At 42.8% G+C, this 27644-nt stretch overlaps 2 protein-coding genes and 2 long non-coding RNA genes across 4 annotated transcripts in view; 2 read left to right on the forward strand and 2 right to left on the reverse strand.

The window, feature by feature from the left end:
- Positions 1 to 27: 27 nt before the first annotated feature.
- On the forward strand, positions 28 to 24888 carry LOC120227928. The gene is made up of 4 exons (XR_005527371.1): positions 28 to 143; positions 15340 to 15601; positions 20869 to 21018; positions 24712 to 24888. It is a non-coding gene; the product is annotated as an uncharacterized LOC120227928 (long non-coding RNA).
- Positions 5796 to 15903, reverse strand: GCSH (glycine cleavage system protein H). Its single transcript, XM_039225954.1, has 5 exons — positions 15684 to 15903; positions 12053 to 12132; positions 10915 to 10978; positions 7572 to 7703; positions 5796 to 5931 (listed from the first exon to the last, which is right to left on the reverse strand). The coding sequence occupies exons 1-5, from the start codon at positions 15829 to 15831 to the stop codon at positions 5834 to 5836; spliced, it is 522 nt and encodes a 173-aa protein (XP_039081885.1). The 5' UTR covers positions 15832 to 15903; the 3' UTR covers positions 5796 to 5833.
- Positions 20975 to 27644, reverse strand: part of PKD1L2 (polycystin 1 like 2) — an 86800-nt gene continuing 80130 nt past the window's right edge. Inside the window, exons 40-43 of the mRNA XM_039225928.1 lie at positions 24825 to 25035; positions 23195 to 23296; positions 22302 to 22433; positions 20975 to 21154 (exon numbers count right to left, since the gene is read on the reverse strand). Coding sequence (XP_039081859.1) covers positions 20993 to 21154; positions 22302 to 22433; positions 23195 to 23296; positions 24825 to 25035 — 607 coding nt within the window. The 3' untranslated portion in view covers positions 20975 to 20992. The remainder of the gene's footprint in view (positions 21155 to 22301; positions 22434 to 23194; positions 23297 to 24824; positions 25036 to 27644) is intronic.
- LOC120227936 lies at positions 24961 to 26486 on the forward strand. Its single transcript, XR_005527374.1, has 2 exons — positions 24961 to 25183; positions 26192 to 26486. It is a non-coding gene; the product is annotated as an uncharacterized LOC120227936 (long non-coding RNA).

Here is a 27644-nt window from a genome sequence, read left to right on the forward strand (position 1 = left end):
TGGCGTAACAAAGCTGAGCGCGGGAGGCGCTGCTGGCTGACGGCCGTGGGCACGTGCTCCCGGCAGGCTCTGCGCCGCTGCGCACCTTCTAGCGGCAGGTGAGGCTTCTCCGGGGGCTGAGAGCGCCTGAGGCGGCGTCTGAGGTAAGGTGTAAGCCCGAGCGCGAGTCCGGGAAGTAGACGCAGCGGCAGCGTGTCCGCCGGACCCTGCAGTTAGACAGCGAGGACCCTTGCACCGGCTTCCCCTCACCGGCCCGCACTGTCGGCGTGGGCGGGATGGTGCTGTGGGGGGTGGCTGCCCTGCGAGTTGTAGGATGCTCAGCCGCATCCGTGGCCCCCCCGCCCTCTAGGCCCCAGGCTTTGCTAGCTGTCCCCCGACCACCTCTCCTCCAGGGTAATGACTGCGGGAGGGTGACGCGGCCAGGTTTCTAGTGGAATCTACGCATCCTTCACTTTCTGGCCTCCGCGTGCTCAACAGGGCGGTGCTAGTTTGAACCCACCCACGGTACGAGCGGTGGCACTTGTGTCGTAGCAGTCCAGCGCTGTGACGTGGGCACGGGCATCTTGTATACGAGCGAAGGGAAATGGCCTCCCTCGCGTCCCGAAGCCAGGTGAGGAGCTGGGTGAAGACAGTGGAAGGCTAGCTGCCCCCTCCTCGGGGCCTGTCACTTTGGAGCACGTCAAGGTTGCAGCCAGGGCTGGGCACCCACGCCCCAAGGCAGGTATTGGGTGTAGAGCCTGGACTCCACTCAGGCCTGATTCCAAAGCCCCGTCCGCTTTCTAGTGTGTGTGTGTATTTTTTTTCAAGTGTAACTATTTCTCTTGTATAAAAGCATTAGAATGTCTTTGACAGCACTGTGATTAAGAGGCATTTGGAGAGATAGCTGTGTATTCATTCCTGCTTTTGCACAGAACATACTGTACCAGAAAGTCTAGAAGGCCTGTGGGGAGACTTGTGTCATACTACTCTGGCATGTTAGAACGAAGTGCTTTTCTAGATAGAACTTTTTTTGGTATCATTTCGTTACCTACAATAGGCATATTTGGATCTTGTATTTCACAACCTGGAAGTAATGGTATGCCTGCATACTCCTAAAAACGATTGTACGAAACTGTAACTTCAGGGGCACCTGGGTGGCTCAGGTCGGGGTCTCATGGTGGGTGAGTTCGAGCCCGGCATCAGCTGACACCGTAGCACCTGCCTGGATCCTGACTCCCTCCTCTCTGCCCCTACCCCATTCTCTCTCTCTCAAAAATAAACATTAAAAAAGTTACACCACCCTTTGAAAAGCACTGAAAGAAATCTAAATTTAATGAGTTTGATACCCATCAACATTTAAAAATATAAACTAAAATATGTAAATTACTCTGCCTTTTCTTATTCATATTTGTATTTTTATTCTGCTTACTACAAAGCACTTTATTCTAACGTATTTATGGTCAAAGATTTATTGACTAGTCTTGTCATTTTTCTGTGCAGTCAAAAAAAATAATTTGAAAATGAAACAATTTTTTTGTAAGACCGTAAGGCTAAAAGTCCCTTGTTTTTCCAGACTGAGAATTATCTCCGTTCCTACTCATCTAACAAACAGTAGGCATGTATCACATGTTGATAAATATTAAACGTTACTGGAAGTGTGTCAAAATTAAATGGGTGGGGCTGTTCCTCCCCTAGCCCCAATTCCTGTATCTGTGCATAAACATCACATACTGCTAGAATGAGACAGATCCAGCCCCAATTATATTTATTTGTAAAGTTTATTTTTGAGGGAGAGAGAGAGGGAAGAGCAGAGAGAGGGAGACACAGAATCCAAAACAGGCTCCAGGCTCTGAGCTGTCGGCACTGAGTCCAACCCGGGACTCGAACCTACAAACTGAGAGATCAGGACCTGAGCCGGTCGGATGCCTAATGGACTGAGCCACCCGGGTGCCCCTTGTTTTTTTAATATATAAACCTGAGATACCTTATTCATAGGAAGATACACATGAAAGAGGTTTTGTTATAGCAGTGTTCCAAAAAAACTTTTTAACTCCTTTCCACACAGAAATCACATAATTATTCACCACCAACAACAACCAAAAAATGTAACGATCAGCTGACAGTTTGGTTAGGTCTTCTTCACTTCTTTTGAAAACAATATTTGAAATCACCTGCTTGGCAGAAGGGTTTGTTACCCTGTTATTAAAGCTACTTTGTTTCTGGGAAGTATACCAAACATTTTAAGTATTTTATGAAATGATTTTTTTTTAATTTTTAATGTTTTATTTATCCTTGAGAGAGACAGAGCATGAGCTTGCAGCACAGAGCCCTATGTGGGGCTCATACTCACAAACCATGAGATCATGACCTCAGACGTTCAACCACCTGAGCCACCTGGGCTCTTAATTAAACCTGACTGCAGCCATGTTCTCATAAACACGTGCAAGTTGGAAGCTCTGGTGGCTGATTTCCTTCATAACTGTGCATGCATACCCATTTGAAATGGGCTAGTAGTAATCACTGTTGAAGGTTAGCAGGTAAAAAAGCCAGATATGGTGATTGAGTAGAGACATTAAGGAAGAAGTGTGTTTAGCTGGTCACGCTTAAAAAAATCAATACAGACTGAATCAAAATACCAGAAACTCTGGTAGAGTAAGATCCCAGGGTTGGCAAAGGAAGGTTTCAAAAGCAGAAAGATGGAGGCAGGAGATTTATGAAGGATGTATTCTCTATTTAATTTTGCTGTGAAAAATCTGCTCTAATAAAGAGTCCATTTAAAAGGGGGGAAGAAAAGAAAGGGAAAATACTGATGGGTATGTGGTGAGCAGTAAAGCCGTTTGCAAGGAAGAATTTAATCTCTGTTAAGTGAGGGCCCTTTCTGAGGAAGGCAGATGTGTGATCTCTGAACAGTGATTAAGCAGTAATGAAGACAGCTAGCATAACTTTTAAAACTGAAGGTGAACAGTACTGGTATTTTAGCCCCAGAAAAACTGCAAATTCAGAAAAATTGAGGAATTCTGATTTGCTGAGAGCTTACCTGAAATATCTGCCTATTTTCACACTAGCACTCCTTTTTTTTTTTTTTTTTTTAATGTTTTATTTATTTCCAGGAGAGAGAGAGAAACAGCGTGAGCAGGGGAGGGTCAGAGAGAGAGGGAATCACAGACTCTGAAACAGCCTCCAGGCTCTGAGCTGGCAGTCAGCACAAAGCCCGACGCAGGGCTCGAACCCACGAACCGCGAGATCATGACCTAAACGAAAGTCGGACGCCCAACCGACTAAGCCACCTAGGTGCCCCCACACTAGCACTCCTAAGCAGAGCCCTCTAGCAGTTTCTTTCTTAAAACTTAACACTGTCAACTTCTTTAAACTCTGGGAGGCGATAATAAAATTTTTGAGGTGATAAAAACAAAATTTTAATACTTCTCGGGTAACCTGATCCATTTCTTGAGTTTTCATTATAGCAAACATTATCCAAAACTTGTTATTAAACTGCTCTATTAAGACCAAAACCATTCAAAAGGAATAGGAGATCAGAGAAATTAAATTCTGTTGATTTACTCTATGGAGGGCTATTCAATATGGGTTGAAATGGTTCTGTATTCTAAATAGCAAAAGAGCAAGTTGCCATAATGTTCTTTCTGCTCTTTGAAAACTCAGAATGAGCCTAATAAATAAAGCAAATGTGTGTCTCTGGGAAAGGATAGGAGAATAAACTGCCCATCTCTTTGAGATTACAATCACTGAGGACTTTCACTCTAGAACTGCCGGTTTGCTTGCTTCCCCCCTTTAGAACATTCATCCTCCCTCCCACCACCCACATTCCAATTTAAGTATCTTTGTAGTCACATGAGCTAAAGAACTGATGAAGAATGAACCAGAAAACTGAAAATCCTAACCATGACTGCCCAGCCCTTTATGTGTCTTATCCTCTCCACCACCTTTCTTTTCTGTGAAAGGGTGATCGTTGGGGATCTGTCCTACCTAGTTCTGGCTATTGCTTTGATCATGAAAGGTGATATATAAGAGTATCTTCAAAACAAAAGAGTAAAAATCTATGTTATTATTACTCATTTACTCATTCCTTTTTACTTCCTAAGCAGAGTCAAATTAATTTTTAATAATTAAAAATCGACTAATAATTATACAAATAGGGAGACAGTCATCCAAGATAGTTTGTATACTTTCTTGATTAAAGGTGCAGAGATATAGCTCAGCAGTGCCATGGCCATTAAAGGATGGTTTCTTTCTGTTGAGCAGAGAAGATTTATTTACCTGTTTCCTCTAGGTTTTCACTTTTGCCGTTTATTTACCATCAGAAGGTGGTAATATTTGAATACCTCCCTTTTCCTGCACCAACTGGGAAAAATAATAGAGGTGCTTGACTTCTCTTGTTGTGTACTTATATTAGCAACTAAAAAATATAACTGGGCACTGTAAATTTGCTTAAGCTGCAAAGAATATTCACTAAGTCCATGTCGGAGCTTATAAAGTTTCACTATGTCCGCTGCTATTCCCACTACTTAAAGTGGAAACCTGAATGTGGTTTACTTTCTTAAGGATGCTTTGCACTGTGTTGATCAAACTTTTTGCCTTGTTTTCCTCTTCTAACTTAGCATGATAAAAACAAAACTAGGCAGTGCTTTCCTTTTCACTATATGAAAGATGACCAAAAAATGCTACTTAATACTATCAGGCAATTAGGTCTTTAAGAAAAACAAGATTTGTGACTAAAAGGAAACATTTTGTTGGAACCTTTCATTGTTATGGCTTAAATCCCCTTTTATTTTTTATGTATTTGGTTTTTAAGTTTATTTATTTTGAGAGAGACCAAGTGAGCACACAAGAAGGGCAGACAGAGAATCCCAGGCAGGCTCTGTGCTGTCAACACAAGGCCTGACGTGGGACTCAAATTCACAAACGGTGAGATCATGACCTGAGCCGAAGTTAGACACCTAACTGACTGAGCCACCCAGGTGCCCCTATATTTCCTTTATAAGTGGCACCTCAGTAGCTCAGTTAGGCATCTTGATTTCAGCTCACAGTTTATGGGTTCCAGCCCCATGTTGGGCTTTATGCTGACAGCACGGAGCCTGCCAGAATTCTCTCCCCCGCCCCTCTGCCCCTCCCCTGCCTGTGTACACATGCACACGCTCTCTCAAAATAAGCAAGCCTAAAAAAGATACATATAAAAATAAATTCCCTTAAATAACTTTCCGTAAGTTAAAATCAGCATTTTTCACAAATATTAACAGTCACTAAATGAAATATTAACAGCAAAGCAAAAAAACATGATTAACGAAATTGAATGTTTTATTATTAAACTTTTTATCTTTCTGCAAGGCTGTTGCTTCACCATACAAAAATAGCACCAGCAAGCACAGTATATTACAAAATTAAGATAGTATTGTTCTTAATCTGGCACTATACAACTAACAAACCTTTCCCCACTGCCAGTTATTTTCAGCGGACAGATCATTTAAGTATTTTAACCCCAATCCCGGGATAGATGTAAGCAAGTTACAATTCCCAAAGGCTTAAGATGACAGTATTATCCTTTAATTACATAATTTTTATAACTAGTTTTTTTTAACCACAGATAATTTCAGGATTGTGAGTATTTTAACTGGAGCCTAGCGTAAAAATCATAGGATGTTTCAAAAAAGAATACATATTTTTATCTGCAATCATTAGAAAGTTAAGGGGTGTTTTCTTTCATTAAAATTGTCTTAAGTAGTTTCTTTTTGCATTGGTATTGCTAAAAGTTGCTATTTTAAATCCTCTATGTACCACTAATTTAAGACAACTATGCTACATTAAGTTGTTTCATACTGGTTTATTAGGGGTTCCAGTTTCACTCCTCAATAGATTTTATGTATTTCTCATATTCTTCTTCACTCATTAATTCATCCAGTTCTGAAGGATTACTGAGTGTTATCTTGATCAGCCAACCTGCAACCAAAAAAAAGTTATCATATTCCAGATTATCTTTTTAAAGTATAATAGTCAAATTAATTCAAAATGTAAAAAAATTTCTGAGTGCCTTGAAGTTTAGTATTCTTTACATAAAGCACTCATTATTTGTTCAAGGAGTTTTATATTGTACTCTTCACAATGCAGTAAATATCTTTGCATATCACAACTGAAAATTAAAGCCAGAACAGATTCTACCATAATGGATTAAGGACTATTAACCTCACATCTGGCACAATGGCTAAAAATAAAGACAAGAAATAGCAAGTGTTGACAAGGATGTGGAGATAAAGGAACCCTCATACACTACTGGTGGGAATGCAAACTCGTGCAGCCACTGTAGAAGACAGTATAGAGGTTCCTCAAAAAATTAAAAATAGACCTACCCTATGATCCAGTAATCCCACTACTGGGTATTTATCCAAATATGAAAACACGAATTTGAAAGCATACATGCGCTCCCTTAGGTTTATTGCAGCATTATTTACAGTACCCAATTATGGAAGCAGGCCAAGTGTCCACTGAGAGACGAAGGGACAAACATGTGGCATATATACAATGGATTATTACTCAGCTATTAAAAAAAAATCTTGCCATTTGCAATAACATGGATGTCGTTAGAGAGTATAATGCTAACTGAAATTAAGTCAGAGAAAGACAAATACCATATAATTTCACTCTCATGGAATTTAAGAAACAAAACAAAGGAAAAGAAAAACAGAGGCAAACCAAGAAACAGCCTCTTAACTATAGAGAACAAACTGATAGTTACCAGAGGGGAGGTGGGTGGGGAATGGGTGAAGTAGGAGATGGGGATTAAGGAGCACATTTATCATGGTGAGCACTGAGTGATGTATAGAACTGCTGAATCACTTATATTGCACACATGAAACTAATAAAACACTCTATTAACAATACTGGGACTAAAATTTTAAAAATTAAAAAAACAAAAACCTCAAGTTGTCATAACCACAAACAACTAACATTGAGGGATCCAGATACACAGACCAGGGACAGCTTTCTTTCCCAGAAGAAACACTAACTGCTGAGGTGACGGCAGCAGAAAGCAGTAATGGAGGTAGGATGGCTAGGTGACAGGCAGTGGAGACCTACAAGCTAATCCTGATTTTGCCATTTATTAGCTGTGTGACCTTAACAGATGAACCCTTTGGAGACTCAGTTCATGTACACAATAGAGAAAATTGCTGTCCCCCCATACTTCCCCAGGTTATTGGGAAGATGAATATATGAAAAAATTGGCAAACTGGCACACTGGGTGTTAACTGCCTACACCACACAGGGTGACTGGATACTTTATGTCTGAAGAGGAAAATACCTGCAAGTGTTTACAAAGAGTACCAACTGGGATGCCAAGAACATTGTAAAATAAGGCAGTACCTTCAGCGACAGATCTTAAACATAACCTTCTATACTGAGCTAATCTGTGTTTAGCTCTACTATTTACTATCAAACATCCCTAACAGTAGTAAACATCCCTACTATTTACTATCAAAAAGTGCAGAAAGATGAAGTTAAAATCAGCTGAAGCTTGCTTTAAACGCTAGGTTAAATGTTAACTGTAGCAGTAACCCTTTGAAAAATTTCTAGTAACAACTTACCATCTTCATAACAAGATTTGTTGACAAGTCCTGGATTTTCTGCAAGAGCCTCATTAATTTCAGTTACTTCTCCTGATAAAGGAGAATAAAGTTCACTAGCAGCTTTCACACTTTCCAAAGCACCAAACTCCTCTAAATTGAGAAAATTAAAATATTAAATATCAAAAGTTAATAACTGAACACATAACATGGAGTAGTCGCATTTAATACAGGTGTGATAAAACATTCTAAATATCTTTACTTAAAAATAAAATCATAGGGGCGCCTGGGTGGCTTAGTCGGTTAAGCGTACGGCTTTCGCTTAGGTCATGATCTCGCGGTTCGTGGGTTCGAGCCCCGCGTCAGGCTCTGTGCTGACTGCCAGCTCAGAGTCTGGAGCCTGTTTCAGTCTGTGACTCCTTCTCTCTGACCCTCCCCTGCTCACGCTCTCTCTCTCTCTCTCTCTCTCTCTCCTAGAAATAAAAAATAAAATAAAATAGAAATAAAAATAAATCAATCTTGGGGTGCCAGGATGGCTCAGTCAGTTGACTCTTTGACTCAGGTCATGATTCCAGGGTCTTGGGATCAAGCCCTGCATCTGGGTCCACACTGAGCATGGGGTCTGCTTAAGATTCTCTCTCCCTCCTTCTGACCCTCTCCCCTGCTTTCGGGCTCCCTCTCTGTAAAAGAATAAGTCTTATTAATCACATTAACAGAATAAAGAAGAAAACCCTACAATCATGTGAATAGATGCATAAAACAAATTTGACAAAATTCAACATCCATAAGTGATCAAAACTCTCAAACTAGATAGTAAGGAACCTCCTCATAATGGGCCACCATATGGGCATCATGCATAATGATGCAATCTTAAATGCATTCTCTCAAGATTAGGAACAAGGCCAAGGCAATGACGTCTACCTCACCACTTCTATTCAGCATTACACTGAGGACTCAGTCTAGTGCAGTGAGGCAAGGAAAAGAAATAAAAATGCAGAAAGATTGAAAATAAGAAATAAAGCTCTTTATTTATGGATTACATTGTTTACACAGAAGATCCAAAGGAATCTACGAAACTATAAGAACAGTGAATTTAATGTGAAGTTTGAAGAAAAACACACACAGTGACCACCTTTGCAAACCTGATATATGCCAGAGTTGCTCAAACTTTCTTGGTTCCCAGTGCCCTAAGTATCTTAGTAACTTACTTTCACCTTTAACTACAACTATTTACTGATAATGTGTCTGTTGCATACTATACAAGTTTGCTACCATGGAATCAGAACATCAACCACTACCTTATTTGATGATCCTTGCTTATTTTCATGCAGTATTTGTTTCAAAGACACATTACCCAAACTAACATACACCTAATATTGAAACTGTTAATTCCACTAAGCTATTGGTTGTGTGGGGTCCAAAAGAGGTCAAAAATTTAAAATATAAAATATCCCACAGCACCCCATGGCACTAGGGTGTATAAGATGGGAACCATGGAGACAAAGATTCCTTAGATGGAATACAGTGTTCTATACATAAATAAAAATATTAATAACTTGTTAAAAATTAAGTTTTTCAAAAAAGCACAAGAAAAAAGAAAATCACAAAATATGACAAAATACTCATAAAATAGAGATCTGAAAAGGGATTTGTACCTAGAATATATAAAACCCAAATAAATTTGGTAAAGGCTTGACTAGAAACTAAACCACAAAAAATGTGAGTGGCAAAAAGCATGTGGAAGGGTGCTCAACAATAAGTTGTCATTAGGAAAGGTAAGGTTAAAACCACGAGATCTGCAGTACCTAAAAACTCTCTCATACTGCTGGTGAGAATGTAAAATGGTACAACCACTTTCTAAGAAACTGCCAGTTCCCCAAAGTTAAAAATATATCTATTACACTGTAAGCCAGAAATTCCACTTTGATATGTACTTAGCCAAGAGAAATGAAAACATCTACAAAAAAGACTTTCACAAAAGTTTACAGCTTTATTTCTAGCAGCTAAAAACTGGAAATAACATAAAAATCCATCAACAGGAGGAAAGATTAAAATGTTACATAATGGTACACTATTCAACAAAATATGAACAGTACATCACATTATAAATTTCAAAATCATGATAGTGGACAAAGAAGCCAGACCTAAACTGTGGTTCCTTTTGAATGAAATTAAATAGACAAAACTAATCTATGGTGATAAATCAGAGAAGAAGCCATCTCAAGAAAGATCTTAATGGACAGAGTCTGCAAAGCGTTGGTCAAAACTCACTGGATTGTACATACATCACGCACTTTCAATGCATGTAAACTGTGCATCAATTTTATAAGCACCTTTAGCAGAAAGTTTAGAGACCATTCATTAGGGATATTTATGTGAATAGAAGTTTTTTAAGCACAGAAAGCAGGTTCATGCTGCTCACTTGCTGTAAAGAAAAATGTTCACAAACAGATCTCCTGCTTGAAAACAGCAGAGTGGATACAAAGTACATAAAACACAAGAAAAGAAAGTAAGAACAAGTGGTCTCTGATGTACAGAATGAAGAAAAATGGACACATAAAGATGATCAATCACAAGGGTCTTATTATGACATTGGAAAGGTTGCTATGTAGACCTTCAAAAAGAGGGATATGACTATTGAGAGCCAGGAAGCAGAAAAAGTTCAAGCAAGATAAGTGGGGAAGTTTAAGCAGAAAAACATATGGCCAATACTGTCAAAGATATTTAGAAAAACAGATACTTACATTCTGTAGGGCAGTCTTCTGTATGTCACAGAGCCCATGAATAATAATAAGCCTGGTACTAACATATCAAGCACTAATACTAAACATTATGCTTAATTTCAACTTAACCCTTAAACAACTATGAGGTAGCTATTATTATTATCCCAACAAAGATGAGACCCAAATTAAGTGATTTCACCAAAATTACATAGCTGATGCATTGTGAGGTCAGTATTTAAAACAGGTTCTGACTCCTGAGCCCATTCTTTCCTGATATTCTTTACTGCCTCTAAAGAAAAACATATTTTACCTTCTCATCCTACTTTTGGATATGGCCATGAGAAAGTGATGCTTGAAGATTTTCCTGCCATTTTGTGACCTCTGACATACTGAGGCAGAAAAAGTAGGAAAAGAAGTCATGTCCTTGATGAACCTTCACTGTGCCACTAAGCCAATCCTGTGTCCACCTATCTCCAGACTTCCTGAAGGAGATATAATAAATCTCAATTGTTGAATCTACTTTTAGATGAGTTTTCTGTTACTTGAGTAAAAAGCATGCTAACTGATCCTAGGTGCAAACGTTATTATTCAAGATAAGGAAAACTTAAGGCATGAATCATATACCAAGATGAGAAAAATACCTTGTTTGTTCAATTTTGTCCCAACTTCAGGCAGACTACAGTAAACAACATCTCCCAAAGCTTCCTAAAACAAACAAAACAATAACCTTTAAGAAATCAAATTAAACCTCCTAGTGAATAGAAACAAGCCAAACACTAACACTCTATAATTCAGAGAGGACATATTTTACATTTGAGGGGCCACATTCTTTGGTTTTTTTCTCACAACACTTTAAAACCTCCACAGCCCCCCTCCCCAATATACTAGAGCTCCTCTGAGAACACATACACCTGTACTTTTCCACCTTTGCCGTTTTGTTTAGGCCACTGCCTCTCCTGTATTTGCCGAAATCCTACCTACTGATCTGCAAATCATAGTCCTCAAGCTTGTATTCCCTGAAGACCTTGACTCTGTTTATTAAGAAGTGAGCTCTCCATCAGGTCAGTGAGTTACAACCCTTGTACTACTCATGTCACCCATCCACCATGTAATGCTCTGTGCGTTGTGTTCCATGGAGGGGATTCCCCTCATCAACTCCAGGAGGGGAAGACAACACTGGCACAATATTGCACCCAGCACGTTGTGGTACTGGGCCTAAGCAGGTATGCAGAAACGCCAGTGAAGATACAACTGTCATTGATTCTCAACAACCCCTTTCCCCTACCAGCCCCACCCCCGACAACAGAAGCAGTGGAAAATCAGACTCCTACTGCTATTTTATGTTAATAAAAGTTCTCATTTTCTTCTGCATAATTTCTCAATATGGGATCAGTGGGAGATTAAGAGAAAAAGATTGGCTAAATAAAAGGTTTTGCCTTGGTCCAGTCTGTGCCAATCTAGGGTTTTCCTTCTTCACACCCCAGCTGGTGTGTGTATCACAGAATCCACAAAAGCACTGTCAACACTCCAAGCCTTCAACTGGCTCTTACTCTTCTTGCCTTAACTGCCCCAACATGAAACAAACATCTTTCCTGAACAAGGGATGTTCACTTTTAAGTGTTAACCTGACTAAATTATATTTTACTTGTTTCACTTATGATTGATATTCTTGAAAGGGCTCAAAATACTAAGGGGCAGAATAAACAATGTTTAAAAGGTAGAGACAATCCAAATTATGCAAGTGCTGACTGTTTTAAATATTTCAAGACAATCCAGTACCTGTGCAAAATTGCTGATTCCAACGGTTCCAATACCATTTTCTGTTGTTATCCATTCATGTTTGTCTGTGAATTTACGCACTAAAACAGAAGACCAATATTTCAGAAAAGCAGTGGCATCACTTCTTAAAAAGCACTTTTCATATCAATGCTGTCAAAAGGCAAGACTTCCCTAGTATTTGTGTTTGACTTACTGACATTGCCTTTCAATATACTGCCCAGGAAAAACCAGATCTCGTGAAGACAGAACATCTCCCCAACAGTAGGATTATTTAGGCAAAGATGTGAACACCTGGTGCCTCTTTTGGAGATTTTATTATTCCAACATTAGTCTAAATCACACATATAAACTTTTGGGGGACATTTCAAAGTATACTTATCTATTAATGGTCTGTGTTATACAGAATGTAGTCTCTTCCTCTATAGACAGATGTGGGGTGAGGGAACATAAATGCTCATAATGCTTACAAATGCTCATAAATAATTTAACCTAAAAAAAAAAAAAAATGCGTCTTTGGGTAGAGTTGACCTAAGAGGGCTTCACTGCAACTTGGTTATAAAGTGGAATCTTACAGGAATGAAACTGACCTGGAACAAATTATAACTTGACTGAGTCCTTAAGATTTTATTTTAATCGAATTAACCCTGTCCTTGAAGAAAGTGGCTACCGTCATTCTTTAAAACAAAACAAAAAAAATTTAAAGCATATGCTATCTGCTTAAATATATACACACCATATTCTGAGACCAAGTATTTTTCCAAAAATAAAGCCTCAGAAGTTAACAGGAAAATGGTTCATTACTTCAAATACTGTTTTAGGGTAAGCCTTGCTGGTTCACTCTTACCCCTTAACCCAAAAGATAGTTGTACTTAAGACTGCATTAAATTGCTTTGATTACACAGCTGATACACAGCAGAATATTACTACTACTTTCTTTCCCCCAATCATTAAAAAACTTTAATTTCATATTCTTTACTGGAAGAAGTTGTAATATCTGTCACAAAAGAACTTGCTTTGCTTCATTCCATTCCATTTCAAATAGCTAACTGCTTCAGGACAATCTGATCTCTCGTGTAGTAAAGTTCATACTTGGTGCTCTGACTGCCACTCTCCCCGCCCTCCCCCCCCCCTTCCTTTTCTCGACTATGTCAACTTTAGGAGCTCCTTCCTGCCAGGTCCCTTGTCTAGCCCTCCAGGCTAGGATTGGGGCCATCCAACTTGCTCCCACAGCACTGCACCAGTCTCCCTGGGTCCTGACCTTACAAGCGCGTAGCACTTGAGAAGCTACACATACAGCCCTTCTGTCAGTTCTCCCCAGGAAAGAGACTAAGTACAAAACCAGCAAAAGCGTGGTTTATCCCGTTTTCACTTGTATTCCCAGTTCCAAACACCATGCTTCGCAAACAGTAAGCACTCAGAACTTTAGAGAGTGAAATAACTTTTTAGTGGGGTGCCTGGGGGGCTCAGTTGGTTAAGCGTCCAACTTTGGCTCAGGTCATGATCTCACAGTTCCTGGGTTCAAGCCCTGCATCGGGCTCTGTGCTGACAGCTCAGGGCTTGGAGCCTGCTTCGGATTCTGTGTCTCCCTCTCTCTCTGACCCTTCCCTGTTCACGCTGCCTCTCTTTCTCTCTCAGAAATAAATAAAACATTAAAAAAATTAAAAAAGAAATAATTTTAGTTATTTAGTTAGTAAAGGATATTCTGAACAAAGTATCTACATAGGTATTTGGCTACAACACTTCTCCCTATCACTGTTACAGCTCTAGAACTTGCTGATTACAATACCAATTATGAGCAGTTTAAATCCAAAAATACCTTTTTAAAGGGCTGGACAACAACAAACATGCCTTCTCTGAGACTACCGTCTTGATTTGGGCCTTGCCATCTTGCCTAATTGTAAGAATAATCTTAGGAGTAAGTGCCCTCACTCAGTTTAAAACTGAGCAACCATAAATTTAGAGGAGAGGCAGCATTAGTAAGGGAACTGCACGGAAGTCCACTTAACTTCAAAGTCCATAAGACTTTTTACTAGACCAAGCTGTTTAGGCTAAAGACCAGGGTTAGTTTAATTTTCCTTGAATCCTTGGCCCAAAAGGAAAAAGTGGACAGATTAGGTAAATAATTACTTCTTACTGAGCATTTAAAAACATCACTTTTGGCCTCAAAATGAGGCATTTTCCTTTCAAAGTCACTACTCAGGGTGCCTTGCTGACTCAGTAGAGCATGCGACTCTTGATCGCAGGGTTCTGAGTTCAAGCCACACATTGAGCGTGGAGCCTACTTAAAAAAAAAAAAAAGTCCGTTCTAAGTCCCTAGTCAGATAACATATTGGTAAAACTATTTTTTATTATTTGATTCTATAATATTTCATAACAACGTTTACCAAGTACTCACCTTTTGTCAGGCTACTTGTACATAAAGGTTGCGTTTTCATTTCAGCCTCCCAACAACTTTGTGTGGTAGGCATTATCATTTCCATTTTTCTGATGAGGGAGAGACTCACAAGTTAAATGACTGCCCCAGATCACATAGCTAATAAGAGGTAGAATCAAAATTGGAACTTGGGTCTCTGTTCTTAAAAACCTTAGTGTTCAACCAGATCATGGGTGTTGGTATTTTGGACAATATTTAACTAGATATTACACTGAATAACCAAAAAAAAAAAAAAACAACCCATATTCTTATCTCAGATATGCTTTCCTCTTGTATTCAAATTGATAAATATTGATACATTTCACCAACAGAACTAAAGGAATATAAGAGCAACGGGAGAGTAGCATCTTTATGTTTGACTGAATAAATAAATATGCTATCAATTCTTCCAGTTCCAAACAGGTTTCTAAAATAGTCAACTTAATGCACAGCAGCCATCACAGACCTACGCACCCTAGAGTTCTTGGAGATGCTCTTAGGGTCTCAAGCATTTGTCCACGCATTAAGAACACGTTTTCTGCAGCGGTAATTGCACTAATATAAAGTAGCAGAGATGGCCAGGGTATTTGGGGGCAGGTCTCCTAGTTACTTAAATTCCAAGTCCGTGTGAGACCTCATTTCTGTCCCACCACATCCATGATTCAGTATAGACTTTAGCAGAATATATGGGTCCAAAAGACTTTATCTCACTGTTTTTGGGAAGTAGGCAAGTCTTCAAAGTTATGCTCACTTTTGGCAGTAAAAATCTAGCTCCCGTGCTTTAATTTCATTAAGTGCTCTTGCTTTAATCTGACTTGAGATCTCAATGATAGCCCACATAGCAAAGCAAAGCCTGCTATGTCTCCACTTTCAGGGCCCACGATGCACACACGCGCAAGATAACCTAAGGTCGCGATGGAGCTTAGCGACGCTTGCCCGGTGTCTAGCAGCGAGCGGCCACGCGTGTGCGCCAGGTTCCTCCTCCCGGCTCCCCAGCCCGCAGGACAAAGGCTGCGGTGTCGGCCACGCCACTTAGGGAGGCAGCAGCGGCCACGCAACCAGGGATCCGAGCAGTAGGAAGAAGCGTGGGCAGGGGTCGCCTCTCTGGACCCGGAGGTCAGCACGGGCGACTCGAGGTAAGCACTGACGCGGGGACGGAGGCGCCCAGCCCCTTCCCCCGAAGCAGCCGGGTTCACCCACGTGCCCGCCCGGGCTTACCAGACAGCAGAGCTGAGCCCGTGCGCAGCGTCCGGACGGGGCCCGCCCTCAGCCCCCAGGGCCGCGGCAGGCAGGGCGCGGCGGGAGCGGAGGCGGCGCGCAGGCTGCAGGCCGCGGCCCGCACGCTCCGCACCGCTCGTAGCGCCATGTTCGCAGAGTGCGGGGTCGCAGTGCAGCGCCTCGAGAACCCGGGCCAACGGGGGCGGGGCGGGGCGGGGCGGGGGACGGCCCGGGACTGGAGCGAGCCGGAGCGAGCCGGAGCGAGCCGGCTGGTCCGGGGACGGGGCGGGGCCGTGGAGGGGAGGGGCTTGGTAGGGCCGCGCGCGGGGGCGGGGATTCCAGGCCGAGAGGGGCCTCGGATAGGGCCACGCTAGAGAGGGGCGGGGATCTGCGGTAGGTGCTGAGGGTCAGGGGCGGGGCCTAGCGCGGCAGGCCGAGGTCCGGCGGGGCCTAGTATCCTAGAGTCGCTTTTTGATAGTGAAAGTGCAGGGTCAGCAGCTCCAGCTTTGCTAGCATGGGAGACCCGCCGGGACAGTGAGAAGGGTTCCGGCAGACATGGCTTCGCGGGGCAGGCATTCCCGTGCCACTGGGTCCCTGAGGTCCTGGGGAAGATAGAGTGTCCTCAGTCCGTTAAATACGCCCCCACCTTTCTTCAGAGGATCAAGGTCACCCAGAGCAGGATTCATAGCCAGGTCTAAACAGAATCATTCCAGAAGACGACTGTTGTTGGGCAGTGGCCAAAGAAGTTCTGACACGTAGTTTCTCTTTGACTTTGAGAAATACTGAAAACAATCCAGGAACCCACTTTATTACTTTACAGATCCCAAGGGACCAGGGTACCCCATGCAGGGGACAGACAGAATCATGAAGTCCCTAGAGAGGCAAGGAGTCTCCTTGGTGGAGACTGGATGGGAGCCAATTAACTAATCCAGGAGCAATCAAAAGACTAAGTTGAAACCCATCATGGTCAGTTCTTTGTGTAAGTATCCAGCCCTGGGACCAAGGCCTTTCCAGAAAAACAGAAGTCATGGCGCCATCCAAGGAGATGGAAAATAATTAAGTTCTGGAAAAGACTTCACCTTCAACACAAATTTTATGGAGTGGGCAGGAATCAGCAAAGAAACACTGGGATGAAAAACACCTCAAGCTCCACATCTTCATTATTACAGATTATCAACTCCGCATACTCAATGTTACACACACCCTAAAGCGTGTGTGTATGTGAGAGTGTGAAGGGGTGTTTGGGAGACTTACATGCTGTTGCATTGAGCTTCCACCCCATTTACAAAATGGTCATTGTTAGCACATCTGTGCAGTGCTTGCAAGGGCAATCCTGCTTCGTTTTCCTTTTCCTTGCTATATGCCTGGGACTGTGCAAACATTACCTTTCTGATCCTCTCCAAACCCCTTTCTGATAGGTGTTACTTTCATTGCATAGGTGTGGAACTGGAGGCTCAGAAAGGTTAATTGGCTTGCCCAGGAGTGGAATGGGGAAGGCCTGTCTAGCATAAGCAGCTACTAGGTGGCTAGGTGGCAGTAGCAGGATTTGACCTCTAGTTGGGTACACGGTCAACTGCTGTTAAGCTCTGCTACTTGCCTCCATTTGGGATGCTGACTGGCTCTCAGTGGTCTACTCCAAACTCCAGATTTTGGCTAGCTTCTCATGTCAATATTCTGTCTTTATTGTTGTTTTGTTATAAGCCAACATTGCACAATGCAAACCATGCCCTAAAATATTTATTCCCAGCTTGACTAATGTGTTTGGTGGAAGAACAAGGTCACATATCAATCTGTGAACCATATCACATGGTCTTCCACCAAAACAATAGGCAAGGTGTCATTTTTAAAAGTCTAATAAGTATTAAGGCTAATCAAAAAAAATTTTTTTTTCTTAATTGGTAATCTTTGTAACATCCATGGCTTGAGATTTGGAAGGTCATCCCATGGCACGTTTGGTACAACTTCCTGAGAATTGCCTGTGGTCTTTTCTTTCAAGTGTCTCAGAAGGGGTCCATTCATCTATTTAAGCTTTTTTTCCTCTCATAACAATACAATTGAAGGAGTTGCCAGTTTAATATTTACAGTCAGTAAAGGGGTGGAGAGTAGATGGGTAAGATGAGAAATGAAGAGGGAGAGGGGAAGGGGGGTGATGCGCGTGGAGGAGGACACTTGTTGGGATGAGCACTGGGTGTTACATGGAAACCAACTTGACAATAAACTATTAAAAAAAAAAAAAGATGAGAGATGAAGAGCTTACAACTTCTCCAGATCTTAAAAGTTTTCATATTTAAAGCAAACAGACTGGGGCGCGTGGATGACTAAGTCGGTTAAGCATCTGACTCTTGATTTTGGCTCAGGTCATGATCTCATGGTTCATGAGATTGAGCCCCATGTCGAGCTCTGTGCTGACAGGAGCCTGTTTGGGATTCTCTCTGTCTCAAAAAATTAACATTTAAAAATAAATAAATAAATAAATAAATAAATAAAGACGGACTGTATTATCTGGGTAGGTTTATGTACTGGTCTATTGGGGCCTGTGTGTACACCTTGTTATAGGTTATCTGATGAGTGTCCCTGCACATGTAGCTCACGTTCATACCTGATGGATGAATGGATGATGGGCTTTTGGTTGGAGAGAAAATGATGAAATCCTCAAGGTTTGTGTAAGTGCATGTTATGTGCCTCTTTATAAAGGATCTTTTTTTATTTTCAGAGTGGGATCCTAACTTAACTGTCATAAAAAGACATTTAAACTCTCATCCAAATAGGGGCGCCTGGGTGGCTTAGTCGGTTAAGCGTCCGACTTTCGCTTAGGTCATGATCTCGTGGTTCGTGGGTTCGAGCCCCACGTCGGGCTCTGTGCTGACTGCCAGCGCAGAGCCTGGAGCCTGTTTCAGAGTCTGTGACTCCCTCTCTGTCTGACCCTCCCCTGCTCACGCTGTCTCTCTCTCTCTCTCCTAGAAATAAATAAAACATTAAAAAAAAAATTAACTCTCATCCAAATAGAAGCCAGTAATTCAGCTTCAGGGTTGATGAAGTCATTCATCAAGCACTCATGTTCCTCTCATCTTTCTGCTCTGCTATCTTTGGATGGTTCCACATGGTCTCAGAGTAACTGCCAGAGTTCCTGGAGTCTTGCTCAGACCAGACCACATCTAGCAGCATAAGGTGCCATCTCCATGCGTCTCTCTTTGTTGGCAAGTAGACCTTTCCTGGAAGTATCCTAGAGACTTCAGGTTTCACTGCCTGGAACTGGGTCATGTGACTACCCTGAATCCCTCATGTCAAGGGAAATGAATTAGTAGCACTAAGACTAACAGGATTTACATTGATGTGGCTGCAGGGTCACCTTCCCATGAGTCTCCGGGGAAAGGGGTAGATGGCTGCCTGAACAAAGTTGGGTTCTGATAGCAAAGAGGAAGACATGGAAAGGATTTGGGGCAGGCAACCTAGAGTGTCTGTTACCACAAGTGCGTGAGAAGGAGGGGGAGAGATAAATGAGCTGGAGAGGATGTGTGGTCCACTCTCCTGCATGGGGGAGGGGAAACATGCCCTACCCACAAAGGCACCTGAACATCTTTTGTTAGCTAGATCTGTGGTTCTCAGAATTTGGAGCACAGTTAGCAAGTCTACCTGCACATTGGAATCACCTAGGGAGACTTTATAAAATTATTGATGCCTGGGGGTGCCTGGTTGGCTCAGTCAACTAAGCACCCGATTCTTTTTTTTTTTTTTTTAACTTTTTTTTTTTAAGGTTTATTCATTTTTGAAAGAGAGAGACAGAGTGCGAACAGGAGTGAGGCAGAGAGAGAGGGAGACACGGAATCTGAAGCAGGCTCCAAGGTGTCAGCACAGAGCCCAATGTGGGGCTCAAACTCATGAACTGAGAGATGATGACCTGAGCCAAAGTAGAACATTTAACCAACTGAGCCACCCAGGTGCCCAGCGCACCTGACTCTCTATCTCAGCACAGGTCTTAATCTCAGGGTCTTGAGTTCAAGCCCTGCACTGAGCTACACACTAGACGTAGAGTCTACTTTAAAAAAAATTTTTGATGCCTAGGTCCTAGGTCAGAGATTCTGAGATTCTGATGTATTGGGATAAAGACTGGGGATTCTAGCATGCAGCCAAGCTTGAGAACCACTGGTGCAGATTACCAGTTCCCAAAGTATCAACTAAGGAACACTAGCCCTGACTGAGGTGCTGCAAAGCTGGAGTCAAAAAGTTTTGGGAATTGTTACACCTTTATCTCACATGCTCATCTCAGTCCAGGAGACTCACAGTGCATATTTAGTATGTTAAAAACTCTGAAAGTTCTCATACTAAAGAACATGTGTAACCTTTATAATCTAGTAATCTAGTGTTTCTCGCTTATTTGGTTCAGAAACATTTCTGGGGGAATGACACCTATTATGTTGAATTTTGTCCCCTAAAGAGATAATGTTGAAGGCCCAACAGTTACTATTCAAAATGTAATCAAATTTGGAAACAAGGGTGTTGCAGATGTAATTAGTTAAGATGGGGTCATAATGGAGTAGGATGGGCCCTTAATTCAGCAGGGCTAAGATCTTATAAGAAGAGGGAAAGAAACACAGGGACAGACACACAGGGAAAAGGCCATGTGGTGACAAAGGCAGAGATTAGAATGATGCATCTACAAGTCAAGAAAAACCAGAGGACCCTAGAAGCTAGAAGTGAAGACCCTTCTCCAGAGTCTGCAGAGAGAGCATGGCCCCATTCACACCTTGATTTGGGGCTGCTATCCTCTGGGATGGAGACCATAAATTTCAGTTGGTTTAAGCCATCCAGTTTATGCTACTTTGTTCCGGCAACCAGAGGCAACTGATATGATGGCCATTAACACTTCTTGGACACAATTTGAGAAACCCTGAGATAGAATCATTCAGAACCAATCCCTGACTAACCAAGAAGATGAAATAGTCCGTAGAGATCATTTTTTTCCCCAAACTCCAGACAGTATTTGTTTTATTTCTGAGATAGAATCATTCAGAACCAATCCCTGACTAACCAAGAAGATGAAATAGTCCGTAGAGATCATTTTTTTCCCCAAACTCCAGACAGTATTTGTTTTATTTCTAGAAAGAAATACATTTGCACAGTCTATTACAGTAGTGGAGATTTTAAGTACTTAGCATATATTTTTCTTATTTTTTCTACTTGCCAGACTTGGTGGCTTTTCTATGGACACAGAAAAACACTGGCCTGGAGAGACTGTAGAATCACTGGGAAGCATAGGTCCGAGGCTCTGGCCTTCGCCCTCTACAGATGCTCATGTGTGGATGAAGAGCTTAAAGCTTGGGTGCAGATGACACAGGTACAGGGGGCCCGACCTCTGACAGCAACTCGGCCTCCTCCCTGCTGTTTCCAGGCTCTTCTCTTTTACATTTAATGCCCAGGAAACCAAGTATTTTCACCAGCAACAAATCGACAATCTCTCCTTCCTCCGACAGCTGTGGAGGGAAAAAGAACCATGCAACATACATAGAAGCATCCTTCTTGGGTTTCTTCCTTTCTGAGGGGAAACCATGTTTTTTTTGTTCAGTTTGGTCTCTGCCAAAGTCATTGGAGTATGTAGAGTCAATTTTGTGTTGGGATTCCCCTTCTGGGAATCCCAGGGGTGTGGTGCTCCCATCTTTATCCCGAGGTTTCTTCTTCCCCTGTGATGAGAAGGACAGTGTTCCCTCTACCACCCCCAAGAGAGGCTGTTAGGAGTTTATGTACAAAGACTCTCCTGCATTGCAGCTGGGAACATGAAATGGTGCAGCTGCTTTGGGAAATAATTTGCCGGCTTCTCAAAATTTAAGCTAGTTACCATATGACTTGTTGAAACAAATTTCTGGGCCCAAGATGGACGTGCTCCTGCCTGGGATGCCGTGTCTGCAGACTGAAGCTTAGAGAACTTTCGGGTCCCTTTGGATGATCCCCTTTATCAGAATGCAGTATATCAGGTTAGCCAGCCCCTAAACACCAAGCCACTTTTGGGGTCTATTCTTCTTTTCTTTTCCATCTCACCCCAAACTAGGTTGACTGTGTGGCCCCAATCAGATATATTTTCATTTTTCTCTTCCTTGTTCTTTATTCTTTTATCCTATAAAAGCTTCCTGCCTTCCACCGCATTTGTATTTCTCTGAGTAGAGACTGTCCACTTTATGGAGTGTTAAGGTTTGCATCACCTAACTTGTCTTCCTTAATAACTTTTTAGAAGGTTTCAGTCTTGGCTGTATATTAAAATCACATGGGAAGTTTTTAGAACTACACATGATTGGCTCATTCACCCAGGGATTCTGTGTTTATTGGTCTCAGTGCAGCAACAGGTATCCCAAAAGCCCCCATGTGATTCAAATATACACTCAGGGCTGAGCGTCACTGGGGTCGTGAACCAAGTGCCACCTTGGGAATCAGGAGACCCAATTCTAGTCTGCCCTTCATTTGTTTGTGTTCTCGAGGAAGGAATGTCCTCCTTCTGGACCTGTTTCCCCTCCCATGAAGTGAGAGCTTTGAGCTACAGTGGTCTCTCAAGTCCCCCTAATGTCTAGGGCTGCTCAGTTTCTTCTTACTTCAAGGTCAGTGACTGTTGAATAGGCCAAAGGGACTCACCTGATCATCTTTTTGCTCCTCATTGAAGGCCACCAGAATGACAGAGATAAATAGATTCAACACTACAAATGTCATGAAAATGATGCAGGACCCAATCAGGAAGGAGCCAAGCACTGGGCTGTAGTCCAGGACCTGTCAGGAAGAAAGCCAAGAGTCATCCCCAGAAGTCCTGGGTCCTAGTGGCCACTTGCCCCATAGCCACCCTCAGAGGGAAAACTGGTTCCCAGACTAGGAGAGCCTGGAACCAGGAAGGGTCCCTTTTGTCTGGCAGCTGAGAGTATGGGCAGTGCTCTCAAGAGCTACCAAGAGATGGGGTGTCTGGATGCTTCAGTTGGTTAACAACTGACTTGGGCTCATGATCATGATCTCATAGCTCATGACTTTGAGCCCAGCATCTGGCTCTGCACTGACAGTGCAGATTCTCTCTCTCCCCCTCTCTCTGCCCCTCCCCTGCTCGCTCTTTCTCTCTTTCTCTCAAATAAGTTTTAGAGAGAGAGAGAGAGAGAGAGAGAGAGAGAGAGCTATCAAGACAGGAAAAGGACAGCACCCCCTACTCCCTACTGCCACCATTTCGAAATATAAGCACAATTTCTGGCTAGGGTTGGCAGCATTCCCTTCCAGAGACCTCCTAGCACAGCTCTCTCCTGAGTAGTCAGTGCATGATGTTCTCCTGTAAGCAGAGGTCCCCAGGGCAAGCTACGGGCCCTAGTATGGGGCTGTCTGCCTGGAGGAAGGGGACTTTTTATTTGTCCAAAATTGCCTTGTGCTTGGCCATGGACCCAAGGGGTAACATCCACTCAGGGAGAGGCATTTGAGGAGGGTGTTTTTTCTAATTTTCATAAAGGCTTGGTGTAGATGGGAGTGTCCGTGTTCCCCCGACCCCACCCCATTACCTCCTCATAGTTAAAGATTCCTAGCTGAAGGCTGATCATTGTTTCTGCTGCATCAAAGAGGGTTTTGTAGGAACGGAGTTTCCAACCAAATATTAAGTTTGACTGTAATGGAAAGAGTCCTTATGAACAGAAAAAGAAACCAAACAACCTTCCCGCCCCACCCCCAGAGCCTGTTGTTTGACAGTAGAGTCCATGTTCTGGGTCAGCCTTACTGTTGGTCTGGCAGAACTTTACCTATGGGGGCTTGCAAGTGGGTGTGTGAGGGATGCGCATCCACCTCTGGGGCTCAGCACCACCTGCTAGGCTGCCATTGCATTCACTTAGATGGCTGCTCTAAGACTCAGCAATGAACTTGGGCTCTCTGAGGCCCCAGTCTCTTTGTTCTAGAGGAGTTGGGTTGGATGACAACAGGCTTGTGCCTGGGCAGGGCCTCCCCTATAGTTCTTCCTCACCACAGCACCCCTCCTGCCAAAGATTTCCACTCATGTGTCAGGGAGGCCTAGCACTCCCTTGGCTCTGAGTTGCGAACTTCTCATCTCAGGACACTGCAGTGTCCCTGTAGGTCCTATACCACAGATGGGAGACTGAATAAACCCATGTGAATTAAGGGGTCAGGTGAAGTACTTTCGATAAAACCAGACTCCAGATTTTTAGCATACACCCGGCATCACTCCATCAGTGCACTCACCCCATTTCTGAGGGTGAGAGAGGAGGATGAAGTAGGTCAGGAAGGGAGGAGTCAGGGTTGAGGTGATAGGGACAGGAAAAAGATGGGTAAGGAATGGGGAGAGGGTTAGAGAGAGTGTGGGAAGTAGGATAAGAGGGACCACTGTGTGGTATGGAGGTCAGGATGGTGGGAGGTAAGACTGGATGGGGCCAAGTCAAGAACTGGGAGAGGGGCTGGGGTAGCGAGTGGGTCCAGATTGGGTGAAGGGGCACAGAGGAGTGGGAAGTGTGCTATTATGGGGAACGTGGACTTGGAGAGGATGGGGGTTATATTCAGATGGAGATGAAGATGTGTCAGAGGGTCTTTGTTTCCCACATTAATTGGTAATAAAATAGTTGATAGTATATTTTTTTCATTTGCAAGAGACATGACTGCCAAAATGCTTTCAGTGTCAAGGGGCTGAATGAAATGATTTTTGGCCCTTTTAAGTTCATGCCTGTGTAGGGCATCAAGCAGTGACACAGCCTGCTCATGTGTCCGTCCTCACTTCCCCATCTCTGCCCAGTTCATCTCCACACCCCCCAACACAGAGGGAATGCTCTATGCATGTCTGAGCACATGGAATGTCAGGAGAACTGGCATATGCAGGTAGGGTCCAGATACAGAAAAGAATCCTTTATTGGAGATAGTTGGCCCTTTTGGTCTTAGAGACTATACCTCCTCACTCTTACCCAACTGAGTAAGAGTTTGCCATTTGGGGTGGCTGGCCTTTGCCATTTGGGCTGGCCAGCCATTTTACGAGCTCCCAGCTAAAAAGCCCTGGACTCAGAAGATCCACCATCTCCCTTAGGTTCCAAAGTCTTCTGAACACTAATCCTCAATGCACTCCACCACCACCGCCACTGAGGAGCCTTTGCTTCCAAGGAGACCAGCCCTGAAGGTTTTACCAAAGGAACCACTCACTGCAATGGAGTAAGCCAGAAGCATGATAAGGATGACGATGATAAAGCCTGAAATGTCCCCCCAGGCACGGCGCAGGGCTGATGTGATCATGTTCATTTTGGGGTTCAACCTGAGCAGATGCCAAAGCTTCACCGTGGACAGCAGTACCAGGAAGGCAATGATGTAGCCAAGGGCAGCATCAGCTGCTGCTGTCTCACTGAAACTGATCCCCCTGTAGGACCAAAAGGCAAGAGTGAGTCTCAGAGACTGTGAGAAGCTCAGCCAGGGCTCATCTGCGCTCAGTCAGGATGCTGGATCCTCAGCCCAGGATGCAGGATTAGATTTACCATGATCTCAGAGCCCATCACTTCCCACAACAGGTCTGGGAGATATAAGGCTGGTCCAGTTCCCCCTGCTAGGTAATGATGAGATGGTGATGATAGTGATGGAGATGAGAGTGAAGATGGTGGTGGTGGTGGGGATGATGGTTATGATAGGGATGATGATGATGATGATGATGGAGTTGATGTGCTAGTGATGATGGTGGTGGTGGTCATGGGACCGTTACCTACCAGTTTCGGTTAATGGCTGCAGAGCTAGGGAAGAATGGCAAAGGAGGAATCTTCCCAGGGTCAAGAAGATACAAGTGAGGGAGTTCTGTGAGCCTCCTCTCGTAGTTTGGGTTCACTCGATGCCACTTCCTCCCTCACACTTGTCTAAGTGTATGTCCACATTGCCCTTCCATTTGAAAGAAGGTTGGAAATACCTTCAGTTTTAGTGCTGAGGGCCTAATGAACCTCAGCTGCATTCGGTCTTCAAGACCACTGGATGAGGCAAGTATTGCTGTCTCTGTTTTATGGATAAGGACAGAGAAGAGTTGGCACAAGGTCACACAGCTAGTGACATAGCAACACAACTCGTGCTGGAAGAGAGTTGGAATCCAGGCCTGATTCCAAAGTCCGATTCTTCCCTCCATCCCACTCTGCCCTTCATTCCCCTCTGTGCCTATTTGCTTTAAATTCAGTCTTAATATCAGTGTGTCGTTAAAATGGCATAGACTTTTATCTAGTGACATGGATGGAGCACAGGTTATAGACAAAATTATATGATCTCAGGTTTGTAAATGCATTTAATATACGTATATAGTGCCTGAGTGAAAGCTATCCTTCTCCCTAATCTCCTGCCCTCCAGAATCTTCCTTCCATTTGAGTTGATAGGCTCCTGGTATGGATGGCTGCTTCCTCCTTTGGTTCCTGTAGCACCTTTTTCCTGCCTCTTTTAAAACACCTAACCCTCTCTTGCGCCAGTTAATTGCTCATATATGTGGAAAAAATAACTACATAAGCCCTCCTTTATGATGACAGCTCTAATTAAAGCATGGTTCTCAGCCTTGGCTGCAGGTTAGAATAACCAGGGAAGCAATGAAAATACTAGAGCGGGACCCAGCACTGACTTCCTAGGTCTGGAATGTGGCCTGGTCATCAGGGTTTGATCATCTACCTGGGCAGTTCTGCTGAGGAGCGAGGCCTGGGAACAGCTTGGGTTGAAAGGAGACTATGAAGCAAATCACTTGGTCTTAAAAAATATTTTTGAAATTCAGGATCTGGTTATGGAATGATTTATCTATTCCAACAAGCAAACAAAGTTTACAAGTTTCTGAAATAAATAGAAAACTTTGGTTAATTGATTTCTCAAATTCAACTGAGGGTTTCATGTAATACCACATTTTACTCTGGTTTCTGTCAAAAGTAGCAGATTTATGTTTTCTGACACTCAGTGTGAAGAGAACTCTCTTGCTATAAAATTGTTTTATAACCCATCTAAGTAAGAAACCTGTCTGTGTGAATGTTGAGACTCAAGTATGTTTTAGGTCATTGTAAGGAATTATAAAGCATGGTTAATGTAGGGGGACAGTGATCATTTAAAAATTAGTGATCTTAATCACGTATAACCCAAAACTCAACCACTGTTTCTTCCTAGAATGCAGACTTTTTCTGCAAAGGGTCGGATGGTTTCTGTCCCAATGACTCAGTTCTATAGTTGTTATCAGGAAAGTGGCCATGGGCAATAGGTAAAGGAACAGGTAATAATACAGTGTTCCATTAAAACTTTATTTACAAAAGCAGGTGGTAGGCTGGATTTGGACCCCAGGTCATCTTTTGCAGACCCCTTCAAGAGCTCTAAAACATCTTTAAATTTTAGAAATGCTGTTCATAAGGTTTACAGCCAGCCTAAACAAAAATGAAAGTACTTAATAATTTCTGAACTCAAAGGACTCAGCTGCTACTGAGACCTTTCTGCGGAAGGGTGCCTGGAGAGAGGGTGGGGCTTTTGTTCCACCCTTGGGTGGCACCACAGGCATGGCACAAAGAGGAGCTCTGAGGGTTTGTGAGTTGATGAGACTCTCTAGGGTGGAGGTTAGGAATGCAGAGTTCATATAGGCCCTTCATTTGCATTTCCAAGGTCTGTGACCTTGCACAGAGTCCTTTCTGAGCCTCAGTTTCCTTATCTGTAAAAGGATGTTTATAGTATTATCTTTTAGAAGTTTTGGGAAGATTAAAGTAGAGGAGATAATGCTTTTACCATGTTGTTTTTATAGCAGTATAGGCATCCAACAATAAATAAATGTTAGCTCTATCAGTAAAATCAGTGAGTTGAGTCAAGAAACACAGTGGTTTGATGTAAGGGTTGGGATCCTGGAGACACACAAACTAGGTTTCTTGTTGTTTTCTTTTTAATATATTTCTTTAAAATTTAACTTTTAAGTAATCTCTACCCCCAACTCATGGGACTTAAACTCACGATCCTGAGATTGAGAGTTGCAAGCTCTACCAAATGAGG

This window comes from Hyaena hyaena, unplaced genomic scaffold (assembly GCF_003009895.1).
Source record: "Hyaena hyaena isolate Hyena2069 unplaced genomic scaffold, ASM300989v1 scaffold_1, whole genome shotgun sequence".
Classification (NCBI taxonomy): Eukaryota; Metazoa; Chordata; class Mammalia; order Carnivora; family Hyaenidae; genus Hyaena; species Hyaena hyaena.

Coding starts and splice junctions, on each gene's coding strand:
- GCSH (XM_039225954.1), bottom strand. CDS start 15,831: ATGGCGCTACGAGCGGTGCGGAGCGTGCGGGCCGCGGCCTGCAGCCTG. Junction 12,133..15,683: donor GGGCTCAGCTCTGCTGTCTG/GTAAGCCCGGGC, acceptor CTTCTGTTTTAG/TGCGTAAATTCACAGACAAA. Junction 7,704..10,914: donor GACAAAATTGAACAAACAAG/GTATTTTTCTCA, acceptor TTCTCAATTTAG/AGGAGTTTGGTGCTTTGGAA.